Source organism: Myripristis murdjan, chromosome 3, assembly GCF_902150065.1.
Source record: "Myripristis murdjan chromosome 3, fMyrMur1.1, whole genome shotgun sequence".
NCBI lineage: Eukaryota > Metazoa > Chordata > Actinopteri > Holocentriformes > Holocentridae > Myripristis > Myripristis murdjan.
This window is the reverse complement of record NC_043982.1, coordinates 2,145,843-2,161,239: the sequence shown is the minus strand read 5'-3', so window position 1 is coordinate 2,161,239 and position 15,397 is coordinate 2,145,843. Positions and strand designations below refer to the sequence as shown.

At 39.4% G+C, this 15,397-nt stretch overlaps 1 protein-coding gene across 1 annotated transcript in view; it reads right to left on the bottom strand.

Moving 5' to 3' along the window:
- tmc3 (transmembrane channel like 3) overlaps nucleotides 1–12,002 on the bottom strand; it is a 32,132-nt gene extending 20,130 nt beyond the window's left edge. The window contains exons 1-7 of the mRNA XM_030047645.1: nucleotides 11,881–12,002; nucleotides 10,782–10,928; nucleotides 7,935–8,010; nucleotides 6,124–6,205; nucleotides 3,211–3,317; nucleotides 1,541–1,639; nucleotides 455–597 (exon numbers count right to left, since the gene is read on the bottom strand). Coding sequence (XP_029903505.1) covers nucleotides 455–597; nucleotides 1,541–1,639; nucleotides 3,211–3,317; nucleotides 6,124–6,205; nucleotides 7,935–8,010; nucleotides 10,782–10,928; nucleotides 11,881–12,002 — 776 coding nt within the window. The remainder of the gene's footprint in view (nucleotides 1–454; nucleotides 598–1,540; nucleotides 1,640–3,210; nucleotides 3,318–6,123; nucleotides 6,206–7,934; nucleotides 8,011–10,781; nucleotides 10,929–11,880) is intronic.
- Nucleotides 12,003–15,397: the final 3,395 nt, after the last annotated feature.

The window sequence follows — 15,397 nt, the reverse complement described above, 5'->3', positions numbered from 1 at the left end:
AAGACCACTTTATATGCCCTCTGTAGTAAAACTGTGGAGTTTATGCAAATTAGCTCATGTTACTAAACAATTTCAAAAAACTTGCAGTACATTTTTTATTTGTCTATATGTAAGTAATCAACTCAGCAATTTTCATGGTGATACCTAAAGGTTAAAATTTTTATCCTATTCACATGATAAAAAAAAGTTAATAGGCGTTTGAGTGGGCTATATTTTGGTCTTTTTTGAAACTTTCCCCCAGTGGGATTCTTCGGGGCTTTTTTTCCCTCACTCAGGACATGTTGAGGATACAAAATCAGTTGAGTTTGCTTCTGTTGCAATTTGTTTGACGTTGACCCCTTATTTGGCTTAAAATTACTGGACTAACAAGAGTAAGACCAGAATCAGGCTATAACTCTAAATCACGTCACACTATTATCACATCAGTAGGAGTTATAAAGAGTCAAAGGATTACTTTCTTAACAGAATGATGAAACTGTAGGCAAAAACAGCCATCCCAACCAGAAAGTAGGCCAGGGGCAACCGATAGCCAGCACTGCCGATTTTCCTCACCCTGCCGTAGTAACCGTAGAATAACACTGAGTACTGGAGATAGCCCTGTGGAGAGTCAAACACACACACACACACACACACACACACACATCCATGCATGGATACAGGTTCACATACAAACGTGGATGAACATGCAACATGGGTGCATGCATGAACTTGCACACGGGCACAGAAACTGACATGACAAGAAAACTAACTCTAGCATCTTTAAGGCTCCTCAGTCTGCAGCATCTAAGCAGATCAGGCACAGCAGTGAAGCACGCAGTAAACGAAATGGAAACGCATTACAAATCCCCATTAATGTTAAATCTATTTCACTCATCTGTTACACTGCATATTGCAGGGTTTGGTTTTGTTTTTACAGGCTAATACCATTGCTACCTACTGTTAGCTAATACTGCGTGCTGAAAATCAGTACATTTGAATATCATTTCATTTCAATTTCATTTTTTGCTGACTTATTTTAATTATCAAGAGTTTCCTACATAATTCTATTCTTGTCAGCTGTGAAACATCTGGACATCATGAGACATTAAAGCGGTCCAATGACACCCTCCTCCTAAATGGCAGGGTAAACTCTGGGATGCAGTACACCTTTAAATGAAGAATTAAATGACAGGAAATAAAACTGCACAATGAAATTTCTTTTAAAAATGCAAAATGAAAATTCAATTTAAATACATCAGAGGTTTAAAAGAGGTGTTTTCATATAGCTGTGGTCAAGGAGGAACCTCCGTCATACACCAGAGGTGGGCAACACTGACTGGTTGATATCTGATATTTAATAAAAGACCAGTATTGACAAAGTGATGTATTTGCCCTGGCATATTGCTTATGTAACTTGGGGAGGAGGAGGAGGACTGGGAATGAAATTGGCCCTGTAGGAGAGGTCAGGGAGGCAGTAAAGTAATGATTAAATAATGGTCCATTGTATCTGTTTGTGTGTAATGTGCTATTGATAGAGCAGTAAAAAAGGAGAGAGGCTTGCCCCGAGAGACCAGATGGTGTCCAGGTCCTGGGCCGAAGCCAGATGCTCCTTGGGGATGGTTTTACTCCTCGTTGTCCCAAAAGGAGCTCCAGCCAGCAGCTAGCACAGCAAACACAGAGGAATAATCAACTCATCCATTCACTGTTGCTCAACATCAGAGGTGTCAGTTAGGTATGGTACGGTGTGGCAGCCCCCTTATCTTTGAATCATTCAGGCTTACTTGTCTAAGACAGGAAAATAAACTTCTGATTGGCCCATAAAATGCCCGTCAGTGAATATGAGTGAGGGAACTTTTTTGTTTCTCCATGATTTTTGTGTTATGGAAGTACAGTGGTCCCTCACTATAACGCGGTTCACCTTTCGCGGCCGCGCAGTTTCGCGGATTATTTTTCTACGAAGGTTTGAACTTTGAGAGTGTTTAAACAAGAAAGAAAAGTGAGAAAATGTTAATGCCTGTCTGAGAAAAGTGTATAAAGTGTGTAGTGAGGGGTTTTACAGCCTTAAAACATCTAGAATAATTGTAAAAAATAAAGCTGACTACTTCGCGGATTTTGCCTATTGCGGGTTATTTTTAGAACGTAACCCCCGCGATAAACGAGGGACCACTGTATCTTTCCCTTCCCTTCCCTTCCCATCTTTCTTTAGGTAATTGCCCAACATCCTGTAAAAATGACAACTGTAATTGTAGGTGTTTTTTGCTGTGCATCTAACAAAATAATTCATAATTCATAAAGCTTCTTGATGACTGAAATCAGCCTGCATGGTTGGACCTCAGTGCTTTGAAGCTACAATAAATTTGCCTGGCCAAATTTGTGTTTTTTTTTTTTTTTTTACTGCATTCGGAACAGCCTTGGTTACCTGCTTGAAGTTAGCGCATATTCATGTTTTCAATAAAGCATAGTAGGTCCTTGAAACAACACCGCTGCTCAACATTGTCCTTCTGAACGGTATTACGAGTCAGTTCACATAACATAGATCACTTTGGTACCACCTAATATTATTTATACAACGGATTTACCTTGTGAAGATTAAGTTAGCTTTAAAAGGAAGTGCACGGAAACAAGGATATCAAATCTGACAAAAGCGACACAATGTTTGATGATGGTATTTCTCAATAAGAAGAGGTGCGAAAAGGGTGAAACACAAGGTGTAATTTTAGCTACAAGAAATCAAGGGAGGGAGCAGTGGAGAATAAATAAAAGGAGCAATAAGATGAGAGGATTGGGGATGAGTGATGGGACAACTCATGGCTGGGAAAATTGCCTGTGTCTGCATGTCAGAGACTGGCATAAATACAATGGCCTTTTTCTGCTGTCCTCTCTGGTCCTCTATATATTATTTGTGCTGCTTCAGCCAGAGGTGACTGTGTCACCATCACCAAGCTTTACAACTTTCCCAGAGTACACGTATGAAATAATGTATTACAAAATGGGGGAGAAACATTTAGATTTATATTTTACTGTTTTTGTTTTTGTTGCTGTTGTTAATAGTAGTTATAGTAGTAGTATGCAAATGGTTTAAAATATATTGTCTTAAGAGCATTAAAAAAATAGTATATAGATTAATTCACCAATTGAAAAAGTGAGACTCATTTGTGATTATTATCCATATTATCCACATATAAGAAAGAGAACTGTTAAAAATACATTGGAACACTTTTGCCTACTGACCTCTGGTAGGACGATGAAGGCTCCAGTCATGATAGTGAGGACGATGTTGATCCCAAAAAGCCAGCGGAGGAAAATGAAGTAGGAAGCTACACCCGATCCAAAGTGACCTCAAAAAGACAGAGAAAAGTTACAGCGATACAGTGATACATGAACTATGATGTGGTCATCGTAAGAAAAAGAACCTCCAGTATGAACAAGAGGCACATGTCCTGCCTTATGTCATGCCATGATGCCCATTATACATTACACAGCACGTTTCCATGTTAACATGCTTCACATAACACTTGGGTGGTATTAATATTAACTGTATATCTTGAAGCTATATGGATTTATAGCAGCTGAAAAAAAGAATAAAAAAACTGATCTACTGATCTTGGCTATTGTGTTCACAAAAATGTATCTGCAGACCGACAGATGCCGCCTGGGTGACATAAAGTCCCATATACAATCTACTATGATGGTAATCAGGAAAAATCAATTGTATTGTTTTGGGGGGGTTTTTTGGAATTTTTTTTATTTTGCAGCAAAACAATAAACAAATCAAGATTAAAATCAAAGAGACACCATCCACAATAACAAAACAATGTAACCAAGCAAAACGTTGAGAGACAGTGAGAGAGGTATTAATAAACTCGACATAAGAGCTTCATACACTCTAGAGATAGTTTTCAGTAATGGTTGGTCAGCATGACACAATTGTTCCATGGGTGTTATGGTAAGCAAATTCCACCGGCCTTTGTTGTTGACTCTAACAAAGTCATGTAACTGCAGATCACTGAGGAAATCTTTATTTGTCAAGCAGTATTTCTGTTTATACTGTTCAAAGGACATAAATATTCCTTCATCATAGCAATGCTTTAGGTGGCTAATGCCTTTCTCACACCATCATCTGAAGTTACTATTCTGACAGATCATTGGTAGCACTCTATTTCTCCATCGAGGGGTTTCAAGGGAGAGGAATCCTTCTTGTTTGAACAGTTCACACAGTTTGAACCCATTTGAACTGACTGAATGATTAAATAATCTGTTACAGTTTTAATTGACTTTTCATCCCATTTACACAGCAAAAATGTTGATCTCAAGGAAACTGAATCAAGTCAGCTGGACTTAGTTATATGTCTAGAAGACATTTCACCCCCTATCCAAGTGGCTTCATCAGTTCATGCTGTTCACTAGACTAGACTTGTAGTCTAGACTGGTAGACTACTAGTCGAGTCTACTCTAGACTAGTCTAGTCTGTTTCTATCACTCTGAGTCATCAGTCAATCACTCTCCCGCAAATCAGTCATGCTCAGAAGGGGGTAAAACAGATTGGCACACTCACTGACCCACTGTTGGAGAATAAAAGATGTGGAAGTCCAGTTCACTCTAGGTGCCAGGGTATAGAATACTCCTGTTTCAGATATAGGTAACAGGTAGGCTAAGCACATACGTTTAGTTCTCTTAGTATCTTTACACACCAGTCCAGTAACTTGAGCTGATGTAACATTCCCATGAATGGTCCTTCTTCATTCAAGCCCGGTCCATGTCGTTAAGGAACTTAAACGTTTCTCCCGCTGTGTCAAATTGGCGCATTTGTCCGTCTTCACACTGGACCTTCAGTCATGCAGGATAAATGAGGTAACGGGTGATGTCCTGTTCCTTCATGGCTGTCAAGGCTGGGATGAGCTGTTGGCGGCGCCTGGCTAGCTCTGGGCTCATATCGGCGAAGAAGCTGACTCTCCTGCCATCACTGGAGATGTGTCTTTTTGCGATTGCAAGTCCCAGGATTTTTTCTTGGTCCTTAAATTGAAGCAGATGAGTCAAGACAAGTCTGGGAGGCGTGGCTGGTTTGGGCTTGGGATTCAGGGTTTGGTGGGCTCATTCGGTTTCCTCTGATCCAGTGAGGTCTGCGCCAAGGTCATTGGGTATCCATTCAGTAAGAGGTCCCATCCCTCACTGTCTTCCTTCAGTCCCAGCACCCGTATATTGCTCCGCTTGCTGTGTTTCTGCAGTTGATCAACTTTGTTTTTGAGAAATTCATTGTCTTTTTGAAGTAATCAAACCCATTAACAGTGTCTTCTGTGCTGCTGATGCGTTGCTCAGCCTCCGTTACTCTTGCTAGCAAGCTCTCCAGGGTAGATTTCACTCCATCAATTGAAGTTTAGAGTTCACATCAATTTTTTGTGAGAGAGTCTTGTCTCCTTCTTGAATTTCTTTGATAAAAACAGTAAACATGTCAGTGGAATTCTCTGGTTCGGAGAGTGTTGCATTAGTATTGTCCATGATGTCAGTGGCCTCCCAGAGGCTAATGTCAGCTGTAGCATCATTAGCTAGAGATTCCTTGTCACTTTGACCATCTTTTTTGTCTCTAGTTTTCAGTCGACACTCATCAGGTGGCTAAACACTCAGATTGGCCCAGCTTGAAAGTTTAATTTAGTGTTGTTTTAAATAAGATAAGAGGACGTATTAGAGAGCTTGGTTCATTCACGTCTTCTCAGCTTTGCAGCATCCATAGTCCCGAAATCAATTATATTGTAAAGGATCATTTCAGTTTTTTTGAATGTTTGGCCCATTTGATACAATTTACCCGAAAAACATTAGGAGAAATGTGAAGTATATAAATTTGTAGATATTACACTAAATATGCAAAATCAATAGTATTGCCTCTTAAGATAAGCATTCATTTAGGATTTTTCCCCCTAAGTTATAATGATTGCTTTCCATCTATTGGATACCACCACCTGTTTAGAATACTATGGATTTTGGTCATAAAGTTTTATGTCAGCTATAAAAAGGTGAATAAGTTATTCCACACATTAAAAATTCTGGCCAACTTACTGAGAGAATCAGACGTGTATCATATAACAGACGCAATAGCCACAATAACAATAACTATACTCATTCTCTAAAGCAAATGGATGGTAGTCTCACTTTCAATTTTCTTGATCCTCATCTCCCAGGGAATGAACAGGACCACAATGTTGTAGAGGAGCCGGGAAAGTTTCTTCAGCAGCTGTGGGAGGAGATGCAGGATTTGGAGAATCACATTATGAGATGACTGATGAGCTGCTTTTATGAAATGGCTTTTTGCTGCAGAAATCATGTTGGTTGATTTACAATACAAGTGATAAACAACTTCATGGTAGCAACATTTCAGACCTCTCTGCCAGCACCTTTATTTTTAAGGCAATCCTATCTCCAAAAAATTAAACTCCCATACATTCTTGTGGATTACGTTTGTTTCACACATCTCACAAATTTCAAGCAATATATCACATATTCAGTATATCTTAATGTATCTTGTATATCATGTCCCTCTCAAAGTATTGAGAGTCATCACAAATTAGTATTAATGTACCCAGAAGTAGCAAGAACAATAGGCTTCATAAAACTCATCCATTCTTTACCTCTTGCATTTTTTACCTTGCTTCCGTCTAATTTTTACTTAGCTAGAAAAAAATGTGGCTCTTTGGCTCTGTCCATTAAGATTTAATTCAACCAATAGTATTATTTCTGCTTGCAGAGCAGCTCTGCCTCTGAGGTATGTTTGTATTTTTAAAACTTCACTCTGAACATCAAGCCTGTGTAGCAGAGATTGGTTTTTCCAACTTGGAAACCACGGAGTTGCTATGAAAAATGTTTGTGATTACAGAATTTCACTCAGTGTGTACCAGCGCATTACTACATCATTCAAGATTCATGATAATTATCAATCAGGATGAGCTCGGCTGGGCCAGTGATTTCTAATTTCAATTAACTGGGGGCCAATCTTTAGGATTAATAATTCATCATCGGACCGCTTGCTAAAAGTCAATTAATTCTAATGGAGCTTCAACAGTCTTGCCCAATGTCTCCGGAACATTTTAATTAAACTGGGCCATAACAACAGGCTATAAATTTGGTCATGGTGCTGTGCTATCACTGCATAGAGCTCTCTCTCTCTCTCTCTCTCTCTCTCTCTCTCTCTCTCTCTCTCTCTCTCCCTCCCTCTCTGTGGTGTATAGGGAAGTGCAAGAGATGTAAAAAGACAAAGATAGAATAAAAACATACACAAGGTGACCTGGCTGCCTAATAAACTCACAGGAGGAGAAAACATTGCTAAAAGCAGAATCTACAGCCTGGACAACAGAGAAATCAAGCATGTTTATAATTCAACCACCAGGCATCAGGTTGCTGCAGTGCGGCAGAAGAAGCTCTTCTCAGCATATAGTCTGATAGAATGACTGCAATGAGACAGTTTTTCACTGAAGTTGCCCCATTCTAGATTAACTGGAGAACAGTTGCCTGGTTCTGGATCTGTGAATTGCTGAATCGTGAATGTTCACAAATGCGATTTCTTGTTTGCGTGGTGGTCAGCCAGCACCACTGTGGGGCGACACAAATATCTAGAAATATTATCAGTTTTAAGTAATATAATAGGATTTGTGGTTGTGTAACATACATTTGTCTTATAAGGAATAAACTACCCTCAAGGACTCATGAATTGCTCAAAATCAGCAGCATTCCAACATATCACTGCTCTTTATTTAGTAAATCAGAGCGTTCCTGGGGTCACTTTGGTTCCACAGAGAACGACTACCCTAACCAAAGAACTCTTGAAGATCAAAAAAGTACACTGAGGGTTTCTAGCTGGGATTTTCGTTCTCTCCAATGCTGTGTCTGAAAGCAGCTGGCCTCTGCGGCACTATGTGTTGGAGTGAGGACAGCTGCTGTGGCGGTACAGGGGGTGTTTGTGTACATACATCAGCTCCTGCAGCCTGGTAACCTCTGGTCCTGGTCAGCCGGCCTTCGTACTTCAAGACAATCTCTCTGGCCTGCCTGGGGAACACAGAAGCAGCACAACATATTCACGACCACGTAGTATTTAAAAGTTAAACAGCCTAGCCGACTTAGTGTCCTCCTTTAACACTTTTAACGCACACACTTACCTGAACTATGGTCTGCATTCGGTTTTGGCTGGTATTGTCTGCTTTTACATTTGTATTGTTATCTGTCTCTTATTGATTATTTTGTACATTTTTCTTTTTTTGTTTGCATTTTTATTAATCTTGTAAAGCACTTTGACTGTTTTGATGTGCTCTATAAATGATCATTATGTGCTTCTTTGGCATTTTTTCTTATAATTACTTTCATTATTATTATGAAAAACCTATTCTATAGATAATTCAGTAGTGTTGTGGTCAAAGATGTGATGTGTGATGATTAATGTAAATGCCAGATTTTACAGTCACTAGCCCTCTGTCTTAAATAAAACTCACTGATGTAGGAATCTGGGTAAATAATGTGAAAAGCTATTTTCTATTTTAGGACAATTTGCATAGCATAGTGTGAGCAGAGGATGAATTCAATTTTACTCCACCATCCAATACTTATGGCATTAATGTTGATACAGCAGGTAGGTGGGTGGTTCTGTTAAATCCAGTGGAAAAATATGGGTGTAATTCACCTGTGTATGCTCTTCATTGTATCTTGGTTTCAGTATTTTTAAGTCATAGTGCAAACTGGATTTCATCACCATAATTCAGATGAAGACTGGAGCCATTAAAACAAATTTGATATAGTGACTGTTAGCTTTAGGGTGCAAAATATAGCGAAACCAGCTCATGTCATTCCGGTACTGGAGCCAAGGGAGCTATGAGCCTGCATATATTCATCAATAAGGACTCTAAACAATCAATATCCCTGGAAAAAACGCTTTTCTATCATTTTTATAATCCTGGAGTTCTAGGTGGGTGACTATTTTTGTAAGGCCACGTTGCTAGTTAGTGATCGAGCCAACTTTCAGAAAAGCAAAAAAATAAATAAAAAAATAAAAAAATAAAATGTTTACGATAACATTTCATTTAAAATGGGGGTGGGGAGAGTGGGGGTCTCTGATTTGTGGTGTGAAATATGAGCTGTTATTGCGGTCGGAGTAATCACAGGCGTTCAGCCAGGGATTACAGAGAGTGTAAAAACGCAGACTTGCTTCCCATTCCGATGATAGCAATAAAGCCTCTGCGGCAATAACAAGCCACCCATATAAAACCTGTTAGACGTACTCAGCACATCTTACAAGCGCCCTATCTTCCTCTCTCTTACTCGATCTAGACTGTCTCTCGCTAGCGGCCCACTTGCCTTTACCCAGACATCTCAGGCCACATAGCCACACGATTTCTCACCATCACAGATGAGAGTAGTGGTTGGCTCATCATAATACACTTAGCAACAAGCAACAAGCTTGTTGCTAAGCTAGGAATTCGGCTTTCACATGCACCACTTGTTCATATGATAAGGCTGTGTAATACGAACATTTGTAAAGATACTTCATATACATCTGAAGGTTTTCTTTGCTGCTACACATTAAACATCTGTGGGCTAGGTGCAAAATTTATGACATTATTTCAAATTTATGTTTAACCATTTACACCACAGATTTGGATCAATTTTAAGATTGAGAAATGCTTAAAATCCAACTTAAGGGAATTTTATAAGTATACCACAATTAATGCAGTGTAGCTTAGTGTCGTTACGCCATGTTGATGTGGCATCAGGTAAGTGCTCCTCAGAGAACGTGAGGATGCCTTCTTGCCTGAGTTTCCTACTTGGAATTCTGACTTGAAGAGCCTGGAAGAGGAAAGGAAGTTGTAAACTGTGACTTTCTGACCTGTGTGGGAGGCACCCGGCATTAGCTGGGTAGCTGCGGTTAACTGAGCTGGCACTTCACTGTCACTTCTCTGATGGTCCTCATGATGGCACCAGCAATTGTTACAAGATTAACTGCACAGCAACTATTGGTGGGATCACTGGTGTTGCACTGTGAATTACTCATTCATCAGTGATTTATGAGTAATTGATTAACTGATTAAGACTGATTAACTGGAAGAGAGGGTTGAGTATTGTTAAAGGGGGAGGCTGGGATCTGAGCCTGACCCCGGTGGAATAATTAACAAGCTAACTTTCTCTGATTTCAGTAGGAAGGGACCATTAACGCCAAGAGCCCTGCAGTTGAGAACATTTAATCGTTATTACCTCTATGCATTACACACTCTGCTGGTTTCTCCAAACATTAACTACAAATAGTTAGCCCTCTCTAGCTATTTAACAATGCTGCTGTTAATGAAGAGGTAGTGTTTGGAACACCCTGCTCCCTGTCTGAAACTCTCAAAGACCCGAGAAGTTGAAAGGATACAAGGAAAAACTAAATTTTATTCATACAATTGCCGTTCAGGTACAACTGTGATAGTGAGAACAGTGGTGGTGTTTCTCCATGATTCTAATTCATGTATTCCTCCTCAACAATTAAATCACATTATTCGCCAATGTAAATATTTCAATAACACAGCCCAATGCAGCTGTATTCACCTCAGCCTTGAGAGCTGAGGCTTTTGGTGGCCGTGCTGGTGAGGGGTTGGCATCATTTGTTTCAATTCAATCACACTTTTATTTCCAGAGCACTTTCATTATGCAAAGCAGCTTTTCTCAAATGTATTGAGTGTGAGTGTGTGTTTATGTCTGTGTATAAGAGAGCGCAAGTGGGAGGGAAAGCGAGAGGCGACAAGAAAAGAGTTGTCAACCACAAATAGACAGAGAAAGAAAGAAGTGGGTACTTTAAGACTTTGAGCTTTCGTCTCATGGGCCAGGGTCTGGTCCGGATGTTGGCAATAATCTCCTTCTGGTACTGAATATTTTGAAACATCTCCTCTGGGTCATTGCTGTCCAGCCGCTCATCATCTTTATCTTCATCATCTGAGAAGCTACAGGACAAGACACAATGGTGCACTGAAAAATGCCTTGGTTTGCAACATTATAATGAAAGGTTGCTTAAAGAATCCTGCATATGACTTCTATGTAAGACAAATATTTTTGAAAATACATAATGGACTTAAAATGCTGCACAGTCCAAGGCATCTGATAAATTCACATAATGGAGAAGATTTGCTGATGAAATCAATGGTCACAGTTGCAACTTTTACTCCTGAATTCTACATAAGTTCAGTCTGCATTTCTACTTTGATGCCTCACTTTGCACCAATGTAAATGTCACATGTAGGTTGTAGCTGTTTGTACTCCTGTCAAGGGCTCCGTTTGAAATGCTGGGCACACTCTACAGCTGAAATGTATGTCCATGATAAAAATAAAAAATAAAAAATCTTTTTGTACTATTTTGTAATTCAGTTTGTTAATAAATAAGCCCCACTGTCACAAAGTTGTCGAAGAAAATATTTTCACTTCTCTCATGGAGTTTATGCATATTCAAATATTTAACCAGACATATTAATTAATATTAATTCAGACATTTGCCATGTCTGAATGCCACAGAAAAAAAAATGCTAGGGAGGTACTCCAGCACTGCTATGTTATGTATTTTTTCTAAAAAAAAATTCATACAAAGATCATACTTACATTTACGCTGCTTCACACAGTCTCAATCTTTTTATGATATTATTTGTGATCTATGAGCACTAGTCGTAGCAATGCAGCAGAAATTATAGCAATTCCCCAACTATTAAATTTTGTGAATGCTTAACTGAATGGCTTGCAGGACATAATTTTCTCTCTTTGAGGACTTGATGCAACAAGCAAGAGGACAGGCATGCAGCCAAAGAGTGAAAGAGTGGGACTTAGGTGCAAAGACAACAAAGTTAACGGAGAAAATGAAACATCTTAGAAATTCCTTTAAAGTCCAGGCAATATGAGCAGACTCACCCGTGCTGGTGGTCCTGGTAGGGTGAATAAATCCTCCTGGAGTTCTTCCTGATGCTCTTGTGTCTCTTGGCTGCAGACAGGGACCTGCTGCTGGCCACCAAAGGCTCAGATGCTGCGTTCATGCTGACCGTCCCTCAGCATGTGTGTGCGTGACTGTCACCAACAAATCAACGTGTCCAACCTGTGTGTGCAGGTGAGCAGGAGTGTGTTTGTGTGCATCCACTCCCCTGTGTGCTCCCCTCTGCCAGCAGCTGGACTGACTGGCCTGACTGTGATGCTCCAGGGTGACTGCATGTGTTGTGGTTGGCCCTACCTGCTCCTCTGGACCCTTATTGGAGCATCACACACCCCAGCAATACAGGCTGAGACACACTCCCTCATCAATCCAATCACAACCATACTGACCACTTAAAGGGCCAGCATGAAAGAGATCCAAACAGCTTCCACCCTGTCCTGAAAGCTGCCTTACCTTCTTCATGCACAGAAGTAGAGGGATATGTGTTGTGGTAAATGTAGAATGCATAGGCACTCATTTTGACAAGTTTTGATTTTAGTTTTTGATTGAAACCAAAAACTGAATTCATTTATTTATTTATTGAAATCTAGAACTGAAATCATTTACTCTAGCATTTGTCAAAACAGAGTTACAAAGTGAGTTACATAAGATAAAAGAATACAACATACTCAAGATACAAGATAAAAAAAATAAAATAAAACATAAATAAAACAAATTAGATAATTAAAACAAATGAAATAAAAGGCAGGGAGTTCAGCAGCCACAAATGTCAATATCCTTCAGTAAAAAGGCACTTACATAAAGCTAATGTATCTATTATATTGGTGGGAGCAAGGCCATGCAAAGCTTCAAATGTAATCATTAAACTCTTCAAATGATCCTATACATATCTAGTAGCCAGTGTAGAGAGGCAAGGATATGATATGATTTTGTCTCTTAGAATAAGTCCAGCAGCTGCATTTAGAAGATTATGTATACTTTTCCTGCAATGCAATCACCAGAAAATTTTAAATCTGAAAACTATAATCACTTTTACATCATGCTATTGATTAAACAGTTAAAGTCAGCCTCTTAAATTTTGGTATTTATAATATCATATATAGCATTGTATAGGCAAGCTTAGAACACCTTTTAAAACCGAATAAGTAATTTCCTGCATTTTCACTTGAATTTTTTTTGGAAAGAGGAAATTCAAATGTGGATTTTTTCAAGAAAAAAGATTCTGTCATCAAGACAAGTTGAGGAACCTATCAGGGGTCTAAACAGCACCTTTTTTTGTTACAGTGTAATGTGCCATATGTTCACTTGGCTCCTGGCTTCACTCAGCCGTCGTTTAAGCTGAGGGGCAGAAGGATCATAGAGCTGAAATGAGACCTTGAAGGCTCTGACAGACGTCACTTGTTTAATTGGTCTCTGTTTGATTGGACTCGGCGGGGCACTTCTGACCAGTGTCACTCTCTCCATGGAGTACATTTGAAATGGGAAACCTGGAGATTCAACTCTGACAGTGCCCCCCTGAATACTTAATCAGAAAATCTGGACAAAAACTATAGGACTGTATACTGTGCTGGAAGCAAAACTCTTTTTTTCTTTCTTCAACCAACTGAACTGCTGAACTTGTATCAGCTGAACTGCTGATACAAGTCTCGACAGCTGGTGATAGCAACTTACACATTGCAACATTGCAACATTATTTTCTATCATCAAACTGTATCAGTGAACACCCATGATTGAAAATAGTCCTATATTGCTCTGAAAAAGTCTGGACCAGCACTTTAAGACCATCAAATTAATCACATTACAATTACATGTAATTAATAGAAAACACGATTCAGCAAAAACAATACAGCATCATCAACAAACCTGGGTTCTGGGATCACTGACCTCATCCACAAAGGAGTGTCAAGTAATCACTACCTATCACACCATTTCTGAATAATTGTCATTAGTCATTTTAAATACCTTGACAGAATAAAGGCTTTGCAGTTGGATCATGAATCTTGAGCCACCACAGTTGATGTCGTCATGGAGAACTGGCTGTGCACTAATCAAGTCTGAATATTGAACAACTGAGCTTGAGTCATATAATCTAACTCTAATAAAGTAGATTTAAATCTATCTCATTACAGTTGTGTTTTGTTTTTGTCAGCAAGCTAACAGCCAATCGGATCATTTAGCAAAGCATTCAAAGTCAAACATGTGAGCACTGCTATCTGGCTTTGACTAGACATGTTTGCTATAAAGTGCAAATCAGTTACCAGACAGCAATGGTTAGCTGACCACATATTCTGTGACCACATATTCTCATATTCACATGCGTTGAAATTAAAATTGTGTATTCATTTCTGTGGAAATGTTTATTCCACTGATTTTAAACACATGCAAAAATAAATATGTCCATTTCAGACGCTACAACTGTCTCTGTCCACATGTCTCCAATGCGTCCTTTCCATTGGCATGGATGTTAAGCAACAAATCCACTAGAGGGCAGCTCAGCTTCCAAAGTTTCTGGCTACAACAGACATGGTGACGGTGGAGGAGGTCATGATAATGGACCTGCTACAAAAAGGCAAAAGTGGAAGGGGTGTTGTAGACGGTGGTGGTCTGCAAGGTCGTTAAACGCATCACCACAGGAAGATGGACAATTCTTTTCTCTGTTATTATCAGTGCAAGTGCAAAAATATGGACAAAATAAACGGACGGAAGGCTCTGTTCGTATCTGTATCCGTATCCGTACAAGTACTTAACATCCTACATACTTAGGAAACTGGATTCCTACTGCACAATTGCTCTTACTTATGCCTCATGCTGTCATCAACATGGAAGACTTTGACAGGCATGGAGTGCATCGCTGCTAGTAAAAACACCTTTCATAGGTCCTCAACCTTTCTACATTTTTCAACACATTTATTCATACTGCAGTATCCTGGGTTCAAATTCAACCTCAGGCCATGCAAATTGTAATTTGCTGCATGTCATCTCCTCTCTCCCCCCTGCCTTTCCTGTCTCGCTCTACTCTGACTATCAAATAAAGCAGAAATGCTAAAAAAAAATAATCTTTAAAAAAAATAATTAGGTGAAAAGTGCTTAGGAGCTCATGGGATTGTATTTGAACTGCTAGAGGAGGCTTGGTTTCAACATCAGAAACCTGGACCTGACATAGTACACAATTAGTGCAGCACAGAGGTGTGAAGTCACAAGAGGATTGTACAGCTTTTGTGGTGGCTAAACCTGCACAAATAAGATAAAAAAAAAAAATAAATGTGTAAAGGGTGAAATGCATCTCAAACTGCACTGCCAAGCAAATAATGCCACAGTGTGCCTTTGATATTTGCGCATACTTAAATTAGGTAACATATTTGGTGCAAAATTGGCCCATTTCTATGCAAATGAACCTAACTGCAAAAACAGACCAGTTAACAAAGACCAGCACTAATAGCCACATGCAGTTAGATTGAATTAGCGTCTTCAGAGAGTTGGTTGTAATTGAAACACATTTAT